Source organism: Coregonus lavaretus (assembly GCF_964263955.1).
Source record: "Coregonus lavaretus genome assembly, contig: HAP1_SCAFFOLD_5018, whole genome shotgun sequence".
Classification (NCBI taxonomy): Eukaryota; Metazoa; Chordata; class Actinopteri; order Salmoniformes; family Salmonidae; genus Coregonus; species Coregonus lavaretus.
Genome location: NW_028164001.1, coordinates 20,001 through 40,917, shown reverse-complemented (window position 1 = coordinate 40,917; position 20,917 = coordinate 20,001). Strand labels below are relative to the sequence as shown.

At 45.4% G+C, this 20,917-nt stretch overlaps 1 protein-coding gene across 1 annotated transcript in view; it reads left to right on the top strand.

Moving 5' to 3' along the window:
- Positions 1-424: 424 nt before the first annotated feature.
- Positions 425-20,917, top strand: part of LOC311117588 (membrane-associated guanylate kinase, WW and PDZ domain-containing protein 2-like) — a gene marked incomplete at its 5' end in the record, with an annotated part of 25,442 nt that continues 4,949 nt past the window's right edge. The window contains 10 exons of the mRNA XM_084192530.1: positions 425-647; positions 3,422-3,463; positions 4,040-4,155; positions 4,541-4,733; positions 8,635-8,904; positions 9,683-9,868; positions 10,379-10,613; positions 16,724-16,976; positions 17,363-17,506; positions 20,572-20,710. Of these exons, the coding sequence (XP_084048656.1) occupies positions 425-647; positions 3,422-3,463; positions 4,040-4,155; positions 4,541-4,733; positions 8,635-8,904; positions 9,683-9,868; positions 10,379-10,613; positions 16,724-16,976; positions 17,363-17,506; positions 20,572-20,710 (1,801 nt within the window). The remainder of the gene's footprint in view (positions 648-3,421; positions 3,464-4,039; positions 4,156-4,540; positions 4,734-8,634; positions 8,905-9,682; positions 9,869-10,378; positions 10,614-16,723; positions 16,977-17,362; positions 17,507-20,571; positions 20,711-20,917) is intronic.

The window sequence follows — 20,917 nt, the reverse complement described above, 5'->3', positions numbered from 1 at the left end:
TCTCTCTCTCCCCCTCTCTTCATAATTAACACACTGCTTTTCAGGACCTGCTTTAATAAGCTTTGGCCTTTTTTTTTTCTTCTTTAAAACATTTCTTCACCTCTCCTCTCTTCATCTTTGTTGTTGCCACCGGCTGGCGCTCATGTTGCTTTGTTGCATTACTCCCACTAATATTAGACTGCTGTAGTGAATGACAGTCAATGACATCGATGAAGACCTCTACCCCCACCTGTATACTATTAATAGCTTGCTCTCACCTCATTTGGTTTGTCTAAGATGAAGTTGTTAGAATACCAGGACAGCGCCCCCTTGCATACGTCTCAAGGATGTTCAGATAGGGTTTTCAGTGAGTAAGGACCGGGTGAGAACCAGGGTAGGGGTGGTGGAGACTGAACCAATGCCCTGATGTCTGATGTGTTTACAGGTGTTGGAGCAGTGGGACGCGGCCCAAGGCCAGGGAGGGGGTCAGGGCAGCCCCCAGACCAGTCTGTCTGCCCCCGTTGTCCCCCACAACGCCCCCTTCCTGACCCGCCACCTCCACAGGGCCTCATTCCCAGACTCTGCCTTCCCCGAGGGCTTTGATCTGAGCAGGCCCGACCCCTATGACCTCTATGAGAAGTCCAGGGCTATCTATGAGAGTAGTAGGCGTAAGTACTGAAAACACACAACTGCAACAACAACAACAACATCAGCATCAACAACAACAACAGCCCCCTCATATCTGTCTGGGGTTTCAGTGGTTCATTTTCTTCTAAACAGGTGGACCTATCAAGGTGTACACAAACACACTCATACACACACACACCTCACCTCTTGAATGAATCATTGTAGCCCTCGTGAACAGTAGTCAGGGCTCCATAGTACAATTTAACAATGGCCTCAGCACCACCTGTTCTGTTCCTAAAGGGACATAGTCTGGGTTGACTGGGTCCTGCAGAATGAGATATATTATGTTGTTTTGTCTGTAGATGTATTTCTGTAAATATGATGGAGTATGACAACAGTTTAAGAGTTGATACTTTTATCTTAATGCTGACAGATAACTTGATGTTGATACATTTGTTCTAGGCCCAGACTTCCCCATTAGGGGAATCTCTGAATGTCTCGCGGATCTCTGCCTCCAGTTGATGTTCTGCAGAGTGTATAATCAAATGAGCTTTTTTTTCAGGAATATCTCAGCCGTACACAGCTGGAAACCTTAGGAGCCAACAATTATATTTTAGCCATTAGAGATCCTGTCAGAGGTACAACCATAGGGACTTCCTTTCAGTTCATTTAGTGTACGACCAAGCTTTTAACTGGGAGTTTTGGGGTTAACAAGATATGCACTGTAGAAAGTTTTGTATGACAGTATACCATTGGTTTTTAACGTCAATAGTCATATCTAATGTATGATTCTGAACATAAAGTGCACTCATCCTTTTGACCAGTGCTAGTTTCTGTTAAGTCCTTGCAGGTTGCTGTACCATAGAGGCTTCATGATTGACATGCGAGGGTCCAGCCAGTAGACATGATGATGCTCTGCTCCTCTCTATGGTAGAATCTCTGCGGTCCTTAGTCAATCGTAGGCTACAGTAGATAGAGAGACGAGCTGTGTGCACGCTTACCCAACACAACCTTTATGAAAGAGGACAGGGCTGTCGGAAGAACTCCACGTCAAAGCCTTCCAGGGTCTCTGTCTCTCTTTCTCTGTATATTTCCTCTCTACCTCTCTCCATCTCTCTCTTTTTATCTGTATCTCTCTCTCTCTCTCTCTCTCTCTCTCTCTCTCTCTCTCTCTCTCTCTCTCTCTCTCTCTCTCTCTCTCTCTCTCTCTCTCTCTCTCTCTCTCTCTCTCTCTCTCTCTCTCTCTCTCTCTCTCTCTCTCTCTCTCTCTCTCTGTCTGTCTCTCTCTCTTCTCTCTCTCTTGCTCTCCCTGTTTCTCGCTCTTCCATTGTTTCTTTCTCTCCTTGACTTCCTTGTTTTCCGGTTGAGTCCCGTGTTCAGTTTAGTGTTAAGTATCTGTCCCCTTCGTGTAACATGCCCCCAAAGTGCTGTTCGCAGCTAGGCTACACTTGTTTTGGGTCAGTTAGGTTAACAGGGTGGAGGCACAGGGCAACTTTTAGGAACACTCTACTTCACAGGAGGTTAGTGGCACCTTAATTAGGGAGGACGGGCTCGTGGTAATGGCTGGAGTGGAATAGGTGGAATGATATCAAATACGTCAAACACATGGTTTCCAGGTGTTTGATGCCATTCCATTTGCTCTGTTCCGGCCATTATTATGAGCCATCCTCCCCTCAGCAGCCTCCACTGCTCTACTTGTCTCCCTCGGTGGTGTGGGTGTTATAGGTGATGAACATTGGTATTTTTCAGTAACCTTATCTAACTAGGACTGTTCCCAATACAGCCCATAACCAAAGACAAGTCAGTGTAGCTTCCACTGAATGTTAAGAAGGTTTTTGCCTTCAGATGTAGGATTTTAATTTGAGTCAGTTTACTACAGCTGGAAAATAATCCTGCAGCAACAGGACATTTTAATTATTATGTGGATTATAATAAATATACATTTTTTGTAGGGGATGATGATACATTTTTTATTACAAACTTTAGAACGCGTTTTAAAGCTTGAATACACTACAAGTTTCCATTTCCTGCTGTGTAGGACAATTCTCAGCAACAAAATAGTGATCAAATTAAGATCCTACATCTGTAATTAGATGTCTTTATTCTAGTAGGGAACAAGAGACCCCATTGCATGTAAGAGAGCTGGAGATAGATGGAGATTTATGAATTGTGTACTTTACGTAAACTGCAACACACAGTCTGGAATATACCAAAATCAACCTCTAGCTAGCAAGGTCATTCTGTCCTTGTCTTCTGCCAACATCCATTAGTATTTTTTACAGCAATATTGTTTAATATAAACTTAAAACACTGTATATGGGTTCCGTGGTAAGACTTGTGTCAGTCAGTCTCCTTCTGTGTCATCCTCCATCTTTGTTTCCTCAATTAATTCCTCTGGTATCCCAGTGGACACTGGTCTCCGTGATTAAACCAGCTGAAAATAGAGCCCATTTCTCATCACAGTCACTTTGACCTGCTCTACTTCATTTCATAGGAAAGGGTTTTCAGGGTAATGAATATCATTACGTCGCAAATCGTACTGCTTTCCAGTAAAGGCCTGATTGCAGATGAGTGTCTGCTCCCCTAACACATACAAAAGATAGCTGTATTAAATGCCGTAAGCACTTCTTCTCCGCAGTGTAATGGATGATGTAGGAACTCTGTGCAGACAATGTGCTGAGGGAAGTTTTTGTCTGTCTTGCTCTAGTCTGACAGTCTTTTTAGTAGTCTGCTCTGAGTGAGACAGTTGTAAGATAATGTGTGTGTGTTGTATTATTGTTTATGGGTGCTCCCTCAATCTCCCTCCCCCATACAGAGCCAGGCATGCCGCGGACCACCTTCTCTGTGGACCACTCAGGTATGTACGGTGGCTCTGAAGGAGACCCCCCACAGGGAGGATTTGGGATTATTCTAACATTTATGAAAAACATTCTGGGCAACAAATATGTACCTTACTGTAATAGATTTCCATAATATTTGCAAAAATAGCTTTTTAGCAAAACAAATATTTCTTAAGCAAGAATTTAGCAAGAGCGGGGAGGAGGAAACAGAAAACTAGCTGTTATTGGCAGAGAGGTTTGGAACTCTCTTTGTTATTGGTCTATTAACCAATGTACCGCATTGATGCCACCATGGAAAGCCGAAATTCCCGCCCATGCAAACCTGCTGATTAGAAGGTCCTGTGTAGATTATATTTTCAACCAGCAACTACCAGGAAATAACACTTTTACAGTGTTAGTTTCATCAGCTGTTGTACAATATTATATAAAACACAGGAAAAACAGAATTTTGACTGCACAGTGCCTTTAATTTAATGTGTTAATTTCCACAATGTGTGATCAATAATCCTCTGGCTCCACATACATTAGACATTAGACTAAGGGCACTCCAAGGCCCACACGTTTCACAGGTGTTGTCTGTTCCTGGACCCCAGGGGCAGAGTACCAGGAGGTGGAGGTCCACCTGAGGAGGCAGAAGTCCGGCTTCGGCTTCCGCATCCTGGGGGGAGACGAGGCGGGACAGCCTGTGAGTCCGGACACCCGTGAGAAGGCTCGTATGGGATGGGCGTGGAACCCTGTCATTTCTCCTCTCTAACCCACTACACACATATCTAACCCTGAACCCTGAACCCTGACTGACTGAGAGACTGGTGATGCTGCTGTGGATGGTTACTGGTTCATTGTCTGTAGAGTAACACTTAGCGCAAACATGGAGCGCACTTATCTATTCATAAGCACCGCTAATATAACAACCACTTATACATGTCATTTCACATACAGTTACTCACTGCATGTTTATTGTCTACTTGACCATGGTTACATATCACTTCAATGTCGTCCTTCTATGAATGCAGCCCTCTGATTGGTCAACCGACTTTTAAAACCCTGACCCCTAGCTCTCTATGCGTTCTGATTGGTCTGGTTCCCATAAACAGATCCTGATTGGGGCCATCATAGAGAAGAGCCCGGCGGACAGAGACGGACGCCTGCGGCCGGGCGATGAGCTCATCTTCGTGGACGGGATCCCAGTGGCGGGGAAGCCCCACCGCTATGTCATCGACCTAATGCACGGCGCCGCCCGCAACGGACAGGTCAACCTCACCATCAGGAGGAGGCTACAGGGCCCAGGTGAGAGGATGGGAGGAGACAGATCTAGGATCCGTTTACTGAAAACTCCTAATCTTAATCATTAGGGAGGAAAACGGAAATCTGACCTTAGATCATCCTCTAGGGTCAACTTCATCCTACTCCAAGGAGGCCTGAGTTCTCCTTCCTCTGGCCTTATGTGGACTCCAGCTGTTGTGTTGGAACATGAATTGTAGAGCTGCAAGAACATGCTGTGTAGTGAGTGTAGCAGACCCCTACAGACAGACACACACCTTCCCCCCTACACACAGACACACACCTTCCCCCTACACACAGACACACACCTTCCCCCTACAGACAGACACACACCTTCCCCCTACAGACAGACACACACCTTCCCCCCTACACATAGACACACACCTTCCCCCTACACTCAGACACACACCTTCCCCCTACAGACAGACACACACCTTCCCCCTACAGACAGACACACACCTTCCCCCCTACACACAGACACACACTTTCCCCCCTACACACAGACACACACCTTCCCCCTACACACAGACACACCTTCCCCCTACACACAGACACACACCTTCCCCCTACACACAGACACACACCTTCCCCCTACAGACATACACATACCTTCCACCCTACAGACAGACACACACCTTCCCCCCTACACACAGACACACACCTCCCCCCCTACACACAGACACACACCTTCCCCCTACACACAGACACACACCTTCCCCCTACACACAGACACACACCTTCCCCCTACAGACAGACACACACCTTCCCCCTACAGACACACACCTTCCCCCCTACACACAGACACACACCTTCCCCCTACACACAGACACATACCTTCGCCCTACACACAGACACACACCTTCCCTCCTACACACAGACACACACTTTCCCCCTACAGACACACACCTTCCCCCCTACACACAGACACACACCTTCCCGCCTACACACAGACACACACCTTCCCCCTACAGACACACCTTCGCCCTACACACAGACACACACCTTCCCTCCTACACACAGACACACACTTTCCCCCTACAGACACACACCTTCCCCCCTACACACAGACACACACCTTCCCCCCTACACACAGACACACACCTTCCCCCTACAGACACACCTTCGCCCTACACACAGACACACACTTTCCCTCCTACACACAGACACACACCTTCCCCCTACACACAGACACACACCTCCCCCCTACACACAGACACACACCTTCCCCCTACAGACAGACACCTTCCCCCCTACAGACAGACACACACCTTCCCCCTACAGACAGACACACACCTTCCCCTCTACACACAGACACACACCTTCCCCCCTACACACAGACACACACCTTCCCCCTACAGACACACACCTTCCCCCTACACACAGACACACACCTTCCCTCCTACACACATACACACACCTTCCCACCTACAGACAGACACACACTTTCCCCCCTACACACAGACACACACCTTCCCCCTACACACAGACCCACACCTTCCCCCTACACACAGACACACACCTTCCCCCTACACACAGACACACACCTTCCCCCCTACACACAGACACACACCTTCCCCCTACACACAGATACACATATTCCCCCCTACACACAGACACACACCTTCCCCCTACACACAGACACACACCTTCTTCCCTACACACAGACACACACCTTCCCCCTACACACAGACACACACCTTCCCCCCTACACACATACACACACCTTCCCACCTACAGACAGACACACACCTTCCCCCTACAGACAGACACACACCTTCCCCCCTATACACAGACACACACCTTCCCCCTACACACAGACACACATCTTCCCCCCTACACACATACCTACACCTTCCCCCCTACACACAGACCTACACCTTCCCACCTACAGACAGACACACACCTTCCCCCCTACACATAGACACACACCTTCCCCCCTATACACAGACACACACCTTCCCCCTACATACAGACACACACCTTCCCCCCTACACACAGACACACACCTTCCCCCCTACACACAGACACACAACTTCCCCCCTACACACAGACACACACCTTCCCCCTATAGGAAGACACTCACCTTCCCCCCTACAGACAGACAAACATCTTCCCCCCTACACACAGACCTACACCTTCCCACCTACAGACAGACACACACCTTCCCCCCTACACACAGACACACACCTTCCCCCCTATACACAGACACACACCTTCCCCCTACATACAGACACACACCTTCCCCCCTACACACAGACATACACCTTCCCCCCTACACACAGACACACAACTTCCCCCCTACACACAGACACACACCTTCCCCCTACAGACAGACACACACCTTCCCCCCTACAGACAGACACACACCTTCCCCTACAGACAGACACACCTTCCCCCTACACACAGACACACACCTTCCCTCCTACACACAGACACACACCTTCCCCCTACACACAGACACACACCTCCCCCCTACACACAGACACACACCTTCCCCCTACAGACAGACACCTTCCCCCCTACAGACAGACACACACCTTCCCCCTACAGACAGACACACACCTTCCCCCCTACACACAGACACACACCTTCCCCCCTACACACAGACACACACCTTCCCCCTACAGACACACACCTTCCCCCTACACACAGACACACACCTTCCCCCTACACACAGACACACACCTTCCCCCCTACACACATACACACACCTTCCACCCTACACACAAACACACACATCTTCCCCCCTACACACAGACACACACCTTCCCCCTACAGACAGACACCTTCCCCCCTACAGACAGACACACACCTTCCCCCTACAGACAGACACACACCTTCCCCCCTACACACAGACACACACCTTCCCCCCTACACACAGACACACACCTTCCCCCTACAGACACACAACTTCCCCCTACACACAGACACACACCTTCCCCCTACACACAGACACACACCTTCCCCCCTACACACATACACACACCTTCCACCCTACACACAAACACACACATCTTCCCCCCTACACTCAGACACACACCTTCCCCCCTCAGACCTCCCCATTCCCTTATGTCAGCTTACGCTCCGGCTGCCTTTGGTGCCTGGGGAGGAGAGCACAGTCACCCTGGTGAGATCCCCTCTCCCCTCCTCTGTCTCACTCTCCCCCTCCCTTCTCCCCTCCTCTGTCTCCCTCTCCCCCTCCCTTCTCCCCTACTGTCTCCCTCTCCCCTTCCCGTCTCCCCTCCTCTGTCTCCCTCTCCCCCTCCCGTCTCCCCCCCTCTGACTCCCTCTCCATCTCCCCCTCCCGTCTCCCCTCCTCTGTATCCCTCTCCCCCTTCCGTCTCCCCTCCTCTGTCTCCAATCTGACTCATCCCTGTCGTCCGTGGTCTTGCCTTTCATCCCTCAACGTTTGATTCAAAGTAACACTTTTGGAGGTGTCAAGACTCTGTCTCTCCCAGAGGTCTAAGCTCTTTCTCTCTCCTTGTTCTCACTATCTTCAGTTCAACCCTGATCACTGAAGGAGATGTAATGAGCTCTAACATGACATCTTGTTTTTGGGGGAATCTTAGTTCTTAGTGATTGTATCTACAGATATCTTCAATGTAGGTTTTCTTTTGGATTAAAAATATCTTTGGCTCTTTTGCATGCAACAATACAGCCGATAAGGTGTGAGAGAAACCGTGACCTTTCTCTGATCTGATAGTGATTAGCTGAAAGTGATTAGCTAATTAGCTGAAATCCCTTTCTGTGAGGGGCCTTAGTGACCTGATAGCCAGTCCAGACAGCGCCAGTCTTTGTCCATTGATGAGTGCTCTGCTGCTGTGTTGCTGTGTTGCTGTGCTGGGCTTCAATGTGGTGTGGTATGAGAGCATCAAAGGTTAACTCAGCTCTCTGTTACCCCCCACAGGAGAGCCCTGTCCAGAGAACGGCCGCAGCCCCGGCTCCGTGTCCACCCAGCACAGCTCCCCACGCAGCGACTTCACCAATGTCACGTATCCTGGCAACAACGCAGCCCCACCCACTGCAGCCATGGGTACAGGTAGCACCACAGACGGGGCGCCGACCTCCAACGTGCAGCAGCCACCTAGTGATGTCATTATCCACCGCAAGGAGAGTGAAGGGTTTGGATTCGTCATCATCAGCTCGCTCAACCGGCCCGAGACCGCCGCCGCCATCAGTGAGTGCTGCTCTGTGTGTGTGTTTGAGTGAGTGACTGTGTGTGTGTGAGTGAATGAGTGAGTGAGTGAGTGAGTGAGTGAGTGAGTGAGTGAGTGAGTGAGTGAGTGAGTGAGTGAGTGAGTGAGTGAGTGAGTGAGTGAGTGAGTGAGTGAGTGAGTGAGTGAGTGAGTGAGTGAGTGAGTGAGTGAGTGAGTGAGTGAGTGAGTGAGTGAGTGAGTGAGTGAGTGAGTGAGTGAGTGAGTGTGTGTGTGTGTGTGTGTGTGTGTGTGTGTCCGTCCATGAGTTGTTTACATTACAATGGCATATTATTATGCTCTTGAGTTTTCATGTATTTTAGCCCAGCAGATCCGGTCGCTCCAAGCAGAGATAACCATATCCATTTTGACAAAAATTGCTGAGAGGAAGAGGTCACAACTATATAAAACATGTAACACCTCTATTTTTTAACCATGTACTCCTCCTCTAACCATCTGACCCATCTCAATTATACATGGTTTCCTGACTGTATCAGTCCCTCAGATCTGAGGTAGCTAGGCTACTGTACGCTACTGTAGTGCTCTGCCCACGCTCGCCGTGCATAAAGCCAGCTTTCTTACATAAGTCGAGAGGGGGGCGAGAGAAATATGAAAAGAGCGAGATAGAAAGAAGAGAGGGAGAGATGGAAAGAAAGCAGCCAACCAGTAAGATTAGCCTGTACTCAGACCTGTCCTCGACTAACCATATCTGTGTGTCTCTCATTCTGTGTGTACTGTCCTCCTCCTCTCCTCCCATCCCAGGCGTGCCCCATAAGATTGGGCGTATCATCGACGGCAGCCCGGCGGACCGCTGTGGCAAACTGAAGGTTGGTGACCGCATCCTGGCGGTGAACAGTCAGTCCATCATCAACATGCCCCACGCCGACATCGTCAAGCTCATCAAGGACGCCGGCCTCAGCGTCACCCTCCAGATCATACCACAGGAAGGTGAGTGAGACGGGAGACAAGGGTCACTAGACTGGAGATAATGGGGGGGCCAAGGGGTCAGCAGAGAACTCTATACTGGGGATGTGGGGGGACTTTCAGGGACTGCTGTTTAAACTGCTGTTTAAACAGGTTTACCATCTTTTTTAAAGTGATGAGTTGTTCTATCTCTGGCTATGGCACTATTTGCATGGATCAGCGAGTGATATGTCTGTTTGGGAGAAAACTGTCTAGTGAGTCTGTTCCGGTTTCTGTCACCATCTTCTAATGCTTCATGGTTGTTTCTGGTTATGATGAGCATCTACTGTAGATCATACACACAGAGCATTGTACTAACATTTATTTGAAGTAGATGCACCGTGTATTACGCTAATGTGGCTCTGTCTAGCATAGTGTATGCTGCGGTGTGTATCGATCTGTCACTGTGTCTGTCTGACACTGTCTGTCTGTCTGTCTGTCTGTCTGTCTGTCTGTCTGTCTGTCTGTCTGTCTGTCTGTCTGTCTGCGTTTCAGAGCTGAGCCCGTCAGCCCCTAGCTCAGAGAAGCAGAGCCCAGTAGTGACCCAACAACACAGTCCCCAAGCCCAGCCCAGTCCCACCGTGGCCCAGCCCAGTCCCACCGTGGCCCAGCCCAGCCCTGCTGTCACCCAGCCCAGCCCTGCAGTCACCCAGCCCAGCTCCCTGACCCACCAGAGCCCCATCACCCAGACCCCAGCCCCCCCACCCCAGATCTACACCCACGACAGCAGGTAAGGCAAACGGATTGTCACACACACAGACGCACACTGCTTAAAAACACACACCAATTCATAGCACACAGACCAGTTCTAAATATTGATCCATCAGGATATGGCCATAATTTACTCAGACATGCAGCATTTGAGTGCCCTATAATGTCCTATTTATTAAAATAATTTAAAATGGTTGATAATGTATGTGTATGGCTTAATGTCATCTTTAAGGCTTCCTCAGTATTGTACTGTCTGCTAGTCCCAATGCTCTGGAAGTCCCAAATATCTTATACAGCACATTTGGAAAACTCACTGTATACAACACAGTATTATTTTTATATATTTTTTATCTCTGGGGTAAAAGCACTGTTCCTAAGAGAATTACAGGTGAGAGTGAGGTATACTCTCCCTGTCTCCAGTTTGTTGTGTAACATCACTTAACTCTTATGGACTCCTGAATTATTAACCTAAATAGCTTCTTTATAGACCTAGGCTGAATATTTTATCAAGCTCTATAGGGGGCCCAAAATGTACCCTGTCATTGTCCTCTCGCTCCTGCTCTGGAGAATTCCGCAAAATCTCTGAGTACTCTTATGTATTGCCAACTCTGTAAAAGATTGGAGTTTCTTTTCATGTGGTTCGGGGAAAAAAAAGATTTCACTTACAGTGAGGGAAAAAAGTATTTGATCCCCTGCTGATTTTGTACGTTTGCCCACTGACAAAGACATGATCAATCTATAATTTTAATGGTAGGTTTATTTGAACAGTGAGAGACAGAATAACAACCAAAAAATCCAGAAAAAACGCATGTCAAAAATGTTATGAATTGATTTGCATTTTAATGAGGGAAATACGTATTTGACCCCTCTGCAAAACATGTACTTGGTGGCAAAACCCTTGTTGGCAATTACAGAGGTCAGACGTTTCTTGTAGTTGGCCACCAGGTTTGCACACATCTCAGGAGGGATTTTTTCCCACTCCTCTTTGCAGATCTTCTCCAAGTCATTAAGGTTTCGAGGCTGACGTTTGGCAACTCGAACCTTCAGCTCCCTCCACAGATTTTCTATGGGATTAAGGTCTGGAGACTGGCTAGGCCACTCCAGGACCTTAATGTGCTTCTTCTTGAGCCACTCCTTTGTTGCCTAGGCCGTGTGTTTTGGATGATTGTCATGCTGGAATACCCATCCACGACCCATTTTCAATGCCCTGGCTGAGGGAAGGTGGTTCTCACCCAAGATTTGACGGTACATGGCCTCGTCCCTTTGATGCGGTGAAGTTGTCCTGTCCCCTTAGCAGAAAAACACCCCCAAAGCATAATGTTTCCATCTCCATGTTTGACGGTGGGGATGGTGTTCTTGGGGTCATAGGCAGCATTCCTCCTCCTCCAAACACGGCGAGTTGAGTTGATGCCAAAGAATTTGATTTTGGTCTCATCTGACCACAACACTTTCACCCAGTTCTCCTCTGAATCATTCAGATTTTCATTGGCAAACTTCAGACGGCCCTGTATGTGTGCTTTCTTGAGCAGGGGGACCTTGCGGGCGCTGCAGGATTTCAGTCCTTCGCGGCGTAGTGTGTTACCAATTGTTTTCTTGGTGACTATGGTCCCAGCTGCCTTGAGATCATTGACAAGATCCTCCCGTGTAGTTCTGGGCTGATTCCTCACCGTTCTCATGATCATTGTCACGTACGTTAAGGAACGGGACGGACCAAGGTGCAGCGTGAAAGGCGTACATGTTTATTAAAGAATAAACACACGACACAGTAACCAAAATAACAAAACTTAACCGTGACGGTCCAAAGGCTAACACACAAGCCTAAAACAGGAACACAACAAAAACCCACAACACAGGCAGGAAAACTGGCTGCCTAAGTATGATCCCCAATCAGAGACAACGAGCGACCGCTGCCTCTGATTGGGAACCACACCCGGCCAAACATAGAAATACAAACCTAGAATATATTCACACCCTGACCAAACTAGCTAGAGTTCTATAGGCCAGGGCGTGACAATCATATATATTTGGTGTTTCTTCCATTTGCGAATAATCGCACCAACTGTTGTCACCTTCTCACCAAGCTGCTTGGCGATGGTCTTGTGGCCCATTCCAGCCTTGTGTAGGTCTAGAATTTTGTCCCTGACATCCTTGGAGAGCTCTTTGGTCTTGGCCATGGTGGAGAGTTTGGAATCTGATTGATTGATTGCTTCTGTGGACAGGTGTCTTTTATACAGGTAACAAGCTGAGATTAGGACCACTCCCTTTAAGAGTGTGCTCCTAATCTCAGCTCATTACCTGTATAAAAGACACCTGGGAGCCAGAAATCTTTCTGATTGAGAGGGGGTCAAAAACTTATTTCCCTCATTAAAATGCAAATCAACTTATAACATTTTTGACATGCGTTTTTCTGGATTTTGTTGTTGTAATTCTGTCTCTCACTGTTCAAATAAACCTACCATTAAAATTATAGACTGATCATTTCTTTGTCAGTGGGCAAACGTACGAAATCAGCAGGGGATCAAATACTTTTTTCCCTCACTGTACCACCACTAGAGTATTGCCTCAAAGGTAGTTTGATTGTAACAAACAGGGTATTTCTGAATAACTTAGAATTTGACATGAATTGATTCAGAGAGCATTACCTTCACAAAGCACTTAACTGAATGAAGTTGGAGCATTCATATGAAATGCTTGTAGTGAAAACCCACTGGGCACACTACATCATTTCAACGTGGGTAATTGGGTAATATTTGGTTGAGAACTTGATCAATGAGACTACAACATACTGTATATTCACCCACTCAAAAAGACAGCCAAAAGTTAGTTCAATTTCCAATGTGTTATCACTATGCATTAAACCATATAAAAGCACAACCAAATTCCAATAGAAAATCAATGTCAGGTTTTTGGTTTAGTTGTCACCCAAATGTCTGTCACTGCGCTTTCAACCATTTAAAAGCACAGCAAAGTTCAAATGGGAATACAATGCCAGATATTTTGTTTATTTATACAACAGATTAATGTGTTATCACTGTGCTTCATCTAATAGCAGAACCAAATGATCTGGATTGCAATTGAGATTACATTAAAAGTACATGGTGCAGGTGATTAATGCTGTTCAAGATTCTGCACAGATTATTACAGCAATTGTGAAGATCTCCACAGACCTGCGACAACCTATACATGCTATCTTGTACATGCACGCTTTATATGATTACATAATAAGGATTTTATAGTTACTCAACCTCAAAATGTGGCCCTGGATGTGTTACTAATTTTAACGTTGAATGTTACATTAGTTTGTTCGATAGCCTTCATTTAGGCTATATTTAATTGTGTTTGGTTGACAAAGCAACCAAATATCAACATTTAAAGGAGATGTATCTACTGATTGCATAGTTCCATCTGAGCCACTGGCTTAATCCCATTCTTTAACTTGTATTTTGGATTGAGTTGGAGACATGAATCCAACATATAATGTGTTAAACTTGTCAACAAGTTAATATGCTATTCATTGTTTATTGTATTTCAAACATTTAATTGTGTTTGATTGTCAACACAACAGTCAAAGTTAAAGAATAGGACTGAACTCGAGATAGCATAGCACTTTAAATGCACTTTAATTCAAGTTGGATTTGATTTAGTCCTATTCTTTAACTTGTATTTTTCGTTGAGATGGAGATGTGAATCCAACATATCAGTTATTAATTTGTAGACAAACTGGAATTAAAGCCAGACTAAGTCAGTGGCACAGATGGAACTATCCAAGCAGAAGATACATCTCCTTCAAATGTTGATATTTGGTTGCGTTGACAACTAAACACAATTCAATATAACTAAACATCATTACATTTGAAATCAACCAGAGCTTGAAACCCTAGACCTATTGTATTGTCTATTGTTAATTGAATTCTGGTCAGCCACCAATTGTGCAAGTTCACCCACTTAAAAAGATGAGAGAGGCCTGTAATTTTCATCATAGGTACACGTCAACTATGACAGACAAATTGAGAATTTTTTTTCCAGAAAATCACATTGTAGGATTTTTAATGAATTTATTTGCAAATTATGGTGGAAAATAAGTATTTGGTCACCTACAAACAAGCAAGATTTCTGGCTCTCACAGACCTGTAACTTCTTATTTAAGAGGCTCCTCTGTCCTCCACTCGTTACCTGTATTAATGGCACCTGTTTGAAATTGTTATCAGTATGAAAGACACCTGTCCACAACCTCAAACAGTCACACTCCAAACTCCACTATGGCCAAGACCAAAGAGCTGTCAAAGGACACCAGAAACAAAATTGTAGACATGCACCAGGCTGGGAAGACTGAATCTGCAATAGGTAAGCAGCTTGGTTTGAAGAAATCAACTGTGGGAGCAATTATTAGGAAATGGAAGACATACAAGACCACTGATAATCTCCCTCGATCTGGGGCTCCACGCAAGATCTCACCCCGTGGGGTCAAAATGATCACAAGAACGGTGAGCAAAAATCCCAGAACCACACGGGGGGACCTAGTGAATGACCTGCAAAGAGCTGGGACAAAAGTAACAAAGCCTACCATCAGCAACACACTACGCCGCCAGGGACTCAAATCCTGCAGTGCCAGACGTGTCCCCCTGCTTAAGCCAGTACATGTCCAGGCCCATCTGAAGTTTGCTAGAGTGCATTTGGATGATCCAGAAGAGGATTGGGAGAATGTCATATGGTCAGATGAAACCAAAATATAACTTTTTGTTAAAAACTCAACTCGTCGTGTTTGGAGGACAAAGAATGCTGAGTTGCATCCAAAGAACACCATACCTACTGTGAAGCATGGGGGTGGAAACATCATGCTTTGGGGCTGTTTTTCTGCAAAGGGACCAGGACGACTGATCCGTGTAAAGGAAATAATGAATGGGGCCATGTATCGTGAGATTTTGAGTGAAAACCTCCTTCCATCAGCAAGGGCATTGAAGATGAAACGTGGCTGGGTCTTTCAGCATGACAATGATCCCAAACACACTGCCCGGGCAACGAAGGAGTGGCTTCGTAAGAAGCATTTCAAGGTCCTGGAGTGGCCTAGCCAGTCTCCAGATCTCAACCCCATAGAAAATCTTTGGAGGGAGTTGAAAGTCTGTGTTGCCCAGCGACAGCCCCAAAACATCACTGCTCTAGAGGAGATCTGCATGGAGGAATGGGCCAAAATACCAGCAACAGTGTGTGAAAACCTTGTGAAGACTTACAGAAAACGTTTGACCTGTGTCATTGCCAACAAAGGGTATATAACAAAGTATTGAGAAACTTTTGTTATTGACCAAATACTTATTTTCCACCATAATTTGCAAATAAATTCATTAAAAATCCTACAATGTGATTTTCTGGATTTTTTTTTCTCATTTTGTCTGTCATAGTTGACGTGTACCTATGATGAAAATTACAGGCCTCTCTCATCTTTTTAAGTGGGAGAACTTGCACAATTGGTGGCTGACTAAATACTTTTTTCCCCCACTGTAGGCCTAAATAGCATCATTGATGATATATGAGTGATAAAGTATGGTCAGATTTCATTTGCTCTGTTAAACCTACCCTTCGGAATGACTTTGATAGCAACAGTGAATCTATTTAGTTTTTAAGTGGAGATCTCGAAACAATCATTCTCAAGATAGCACAGTGGTAATAGTCAGTGACAAATATAATATCTAAGCAGGGAAGGGCTTGGTTAAAACCCTTGATTGGAGACCAAAGGATAGCTGTAGGTAGATCAATTCTCCAGTAGGAGGTGCTTCCCAGCCTATTGTTTTGAAGATCTGACACTGTTTTAAATGTACAAATTCAACATATTTTATACAATAGTATGAAAATAATAATAATAATAATAATAATAATAATAATAATAATAATAATAATGTATGCACTCACTAACTGTAAGTCGCTCTGGATACAAAAATGTAAAATGTAACATAATCATGTGGTTGAAATTTCACCCTCAGAACAGCAGTTTACGTTGATTACTTTTTTCAAATCCAATGTATTTTCCACGTAGATTCCACGTGACAATACATTGACAAATTACGTTGTAACAATGTTGATTCAACCAGTTAATGCCCAGTGGGAAATGTTCCTTTAACTTGATTGGTTGGTTAGTTACAGGTCAGAGGTGAAAGCGAGGCAGGACGTGAAACCGGACATCCGACAGCCTCCATTCACAGACTACAGACAGCCCCCGTTGGACTACAGACACCCTCCTGTAGCAGACTACCGCCAGCCGCCCACCCTGGACTACAGACACCCTCCTCTGATGGACTACAGACAGCTGTCCACTGACCCCAGGCACTTCCCCATGCCTGTGCCCCACGACTACAGACAGATCCAGCCACAGATGCCACAGATGCCACAGGTCTACCAGGTCAGATCCTTTACTCATCAATACAGTATTGACCTGGGATGTCTGAAAACTTTTACTTTACCTTTACTTTACATGCTACTTTTATTTTTAGCATGTAAAGCCGTCAAATACATTCAACTGAAATACATGGGCATTGACAAGCAAGAAACAGTAGTTCAGGTAGAGAGGTTAACGAGGAAGATGTGGTAATTCTAGCCTGGTTAAACCAGACTGAATTCTGCACTGAGTTAAACAATGGTGAGCGCAGCATTCAGTCTGGTTTAACCAGGCTATAGTAATACACATGGCCATTAGCTTTTGTGATGGTGACTGATGGCCTTCCCCTCCTTCCTGGTTCTTACTGCCTGTTGTCTGAATGTGTCCTGCTCCTTCTCCAGGACTTTGACTTCTTCACCGTGGAGCTGGAGAAGAGTATGAAGGGGTTTGGCTTCAGTATCCGTGGAGGGAGGGAGTACAAGATGGACCTGTTTGTCCTGCGACTGGCCGAGGACGGACCCGCCATCCGCAACGGGAGGATGAGGGTAGGCTGATGATGATGTCACATCCTGCGCTGAACTAACACTTCCCCACAACATACTTACAGTAGCTTCTCTCCCAATGCTGGTTTAGTGGGATATTAATAATAATTGTTTGCTAGTTCTAATTGACTGATTATTATCTTGGCAGCAAATTGCCATTTTAAGCCCTGTAAGAAAATAATCTGCTAATGCAAAATGGCTGAGTGTGGCTGAGTGTGTGAAGGATTTGGGATGTTTTGACATGCTGGGTTAGTGGGTTTACAGGCAGCAGAAAAATATCTCTAGTCTAGTCAATAATACATTAGGTACTATCAACATTTAGATTAATAATTAAAGGGTGGCTGCTTTTACCAGTAATAGTTTTCACGTTTGTCAGTTTCGTAATGTTCTTTCGAGGGATAGAGGGTACTATCTGCCGGTCACCATCTGTAAAAAATAAGAAAAAAAGAAAAAGAAGACAATTATTTTCTAAACTGAAGTTCAAATGTACGACTCTTTGTAAAAAGATGCAGAGCGTGCAAAGCTTTTAGTTTTTCCCCAAGTCCACGCCTTCCTCCCATCACCTCTATCAAAGTATGAGTCACTCTCTCTCAACAACTGTATATGTTCTTGTAGCCTGCTATGCTCATCCAGAGACACTCTGACCACTTTATGGCACAAAAAATACGGAAATCTCACTTTACTTTTCCGATATCAAAGAGTATATTACAAGTCTGTCATAGCAGTTTTTCTATATCTCCTAAAGTATCTTGATCGTCTTCCACCCGTCACACTTTTCTCTCTGCCCAATCTCTCTAGTGTGGGCCAATAGCGTCATCACTGTACATTCCTTATCTGTAATGAACCTGTGTGTAAAACTCCCCGTGGGGATATTACTCTCACTCCGCCACGGCGAGGTAAATGCTCGCCCAAGCCCAAACCCATCCGTCTGGAGATGAAGGATAGCTAACGGTCCGTGTCTCTCTCTTCAACGCCCGGGCCGGTATTGTGATTTATCCTTCAGTAATCACAGCTTTAAAGGCCCACTCAAACTCTGCAGTCCGCCACACACAGGCCCAGTTTGAACTCTGATCATGGGGGAGATGAATGGTCGAGGGGGAAAGGTAAGATCATCTAACACCGTTGTTGAAATGAACTGGGCTGACCCGGCTGGCTATATAGTATACTACTATTTACACGGCCAAGGAATAAGGCTCAGACTGGTCAAAAGTGCACTATATAGGGAATAGGGTGCTGTTTCAGACACATCCTTAGTAAGCTTGGCTGAACTCGAGATAGCATCTAGAGGAGAGACAATCCAAGGATAGCCATGCTTCATCTGGACCCTGGAGGTCATACTACTGAGGAAGCTGTCGGCTTGGTATTCAATTCTCCCATCCACCCCCCAGTCACTCCCCATCAATTTGACTCAGGCCGGCCTCAGCCATTCACTAACTGTCAGAAGGTGTAGCTGGACGGGCTGCCCAGCTCCGCTCAGATCAGCCTAATAACACTTAATGACTCCCCTCTCTCTCTCTGTTGCTGGGCGGATTCTCTCTCCTTTCACTTTTAAATTACTTCCACTATTAGCCGAGGACTTTTCCATTTGTTATAGTAATTGGTTTATACATTTGGCGCCGCAGCACGTGGTCTCCTACACTATTAGTCAAGAGGGCACTGGTCCCATTCCAAGTGAAGGAAGTGTGTTAGTGAGATCCTTCAGGGGATATGCATATACTATTGACCTCCGACCTTGATCTTGTAGTCATAGAGAGGTCACAACCTTTTCACTGTAGTGCTGGAAGGAGGTGTAGTCTACTTAGTGTAATGAATATGTTACTACCAGGTCTTCAGCTGCTATGTTTAGGCCTGGGTCATATTCATTAGGTATACGTTTTGCAACGGAAAACTAAAACAACTGTTTCTTATTGGACGGATTCAGGTACTCTCTCCCTGTTTCAGTCCATTTTCTTCCGTTTGGTACGTAATTAACAACGCCGATGACATTGGTATTCAGGAGGGTATCCTCTTTAGTCTCAGCCCACTTGCAGGGAAGAGTCTGTCTGCCGTAATTCAATCTAAATGACATTATAAAAACGGGCTGCAGGAATTAATGACAACTGACACCACATTCATGAGTGCTAATTCTGATGAACGCTTTACACTGGCCGCTCTGATCCCTCTGCACCACCATGAGTTATAGATCCAAAATGATCCTAATGAATTGTGATCCACAATAAATTAGCCTTATTAATTTTGTACTTTAATATGTAGTGTGTGTGCTTATCTCAGAGGCCTGCCAAGAAATAATTGCGTTGGTGGTTGTGGCAGTGTGTGCCAGCGTTCTTCCATAATTTGTTCATCTAATCAGGGAATTGGTGTGAACTTGTCACGCAATATAACACATGTTTATATAACACGGGGCGCTCAGTGGGTTGGTGATTTAGAGGTTATTGTCACAGTGGTTTATTGTCTATTTATTGTCTGTGCAGCATCTGCATGGCAACAAGACACACAAACAGCAGACACACTGTCTATCTATCTATCTATCTATCTATCTATCTATCTATCTATCTATCTATCTATCTATCTATCTATCTATCTATCTATCTATCTATCTATCTATCTATCTATCTATCTATCTATCTATCTATCTATCTATCTATCTATCTATCTATCTATATACAGTATCTATCTATATACAGTATCTATCTACAGTATCTATCTATCTATCTATCTATCTATCTATCTATCTATCTATCTATCTATCTATCTATCTATCTATCTATCTATCTATCTATCTATCTATCTATCTATCTATCTATATACAGTATCTATCTACAGTATCTATCTACAGTATCTATCTATCTATCTATCTATCTATCTATCTATCTATCTATCTATCTATCTATCTATCTATCTATCTATCTATCTATCTATCTATCTATCTATCTATCTATCTATCTATCTATCTATCTATCTATCTATCTATCTATCTATCTATCTATCTATCTATCTATCTATCTATCTATCTATCTATCTGTCTATCTCTCTCACTCTCTCACTGTCTTGTCTATCCTCCTCTCCAGGTAGGGGACCAGATCATTGAGATCAACGGGGAGACCACCAGGGACATGACCCACGCCCGGGCCATCGAGCTCATCAAGTCAGGGGGCCGGCGGGTGCGTCTGCTCCTGAAGAGAGGCACAGGGCAGGTCCCAGAGTATGGTGGGTTTCCCCTCTATCCCTCTAACCCTGTGTTTACCCCCTCAAAGGACCCCCAGGCCAAGGCTCATCTAGCTGTAACACACTGAAATCCACCTGCTTACCTTCTAATCTGATCTGATTTCAGTAACACTATAATTGCTTTAATCACATTTTAAAAGTCACACACACACTTCTAAAATGATTACGTCTATAGATTATTCTATACTC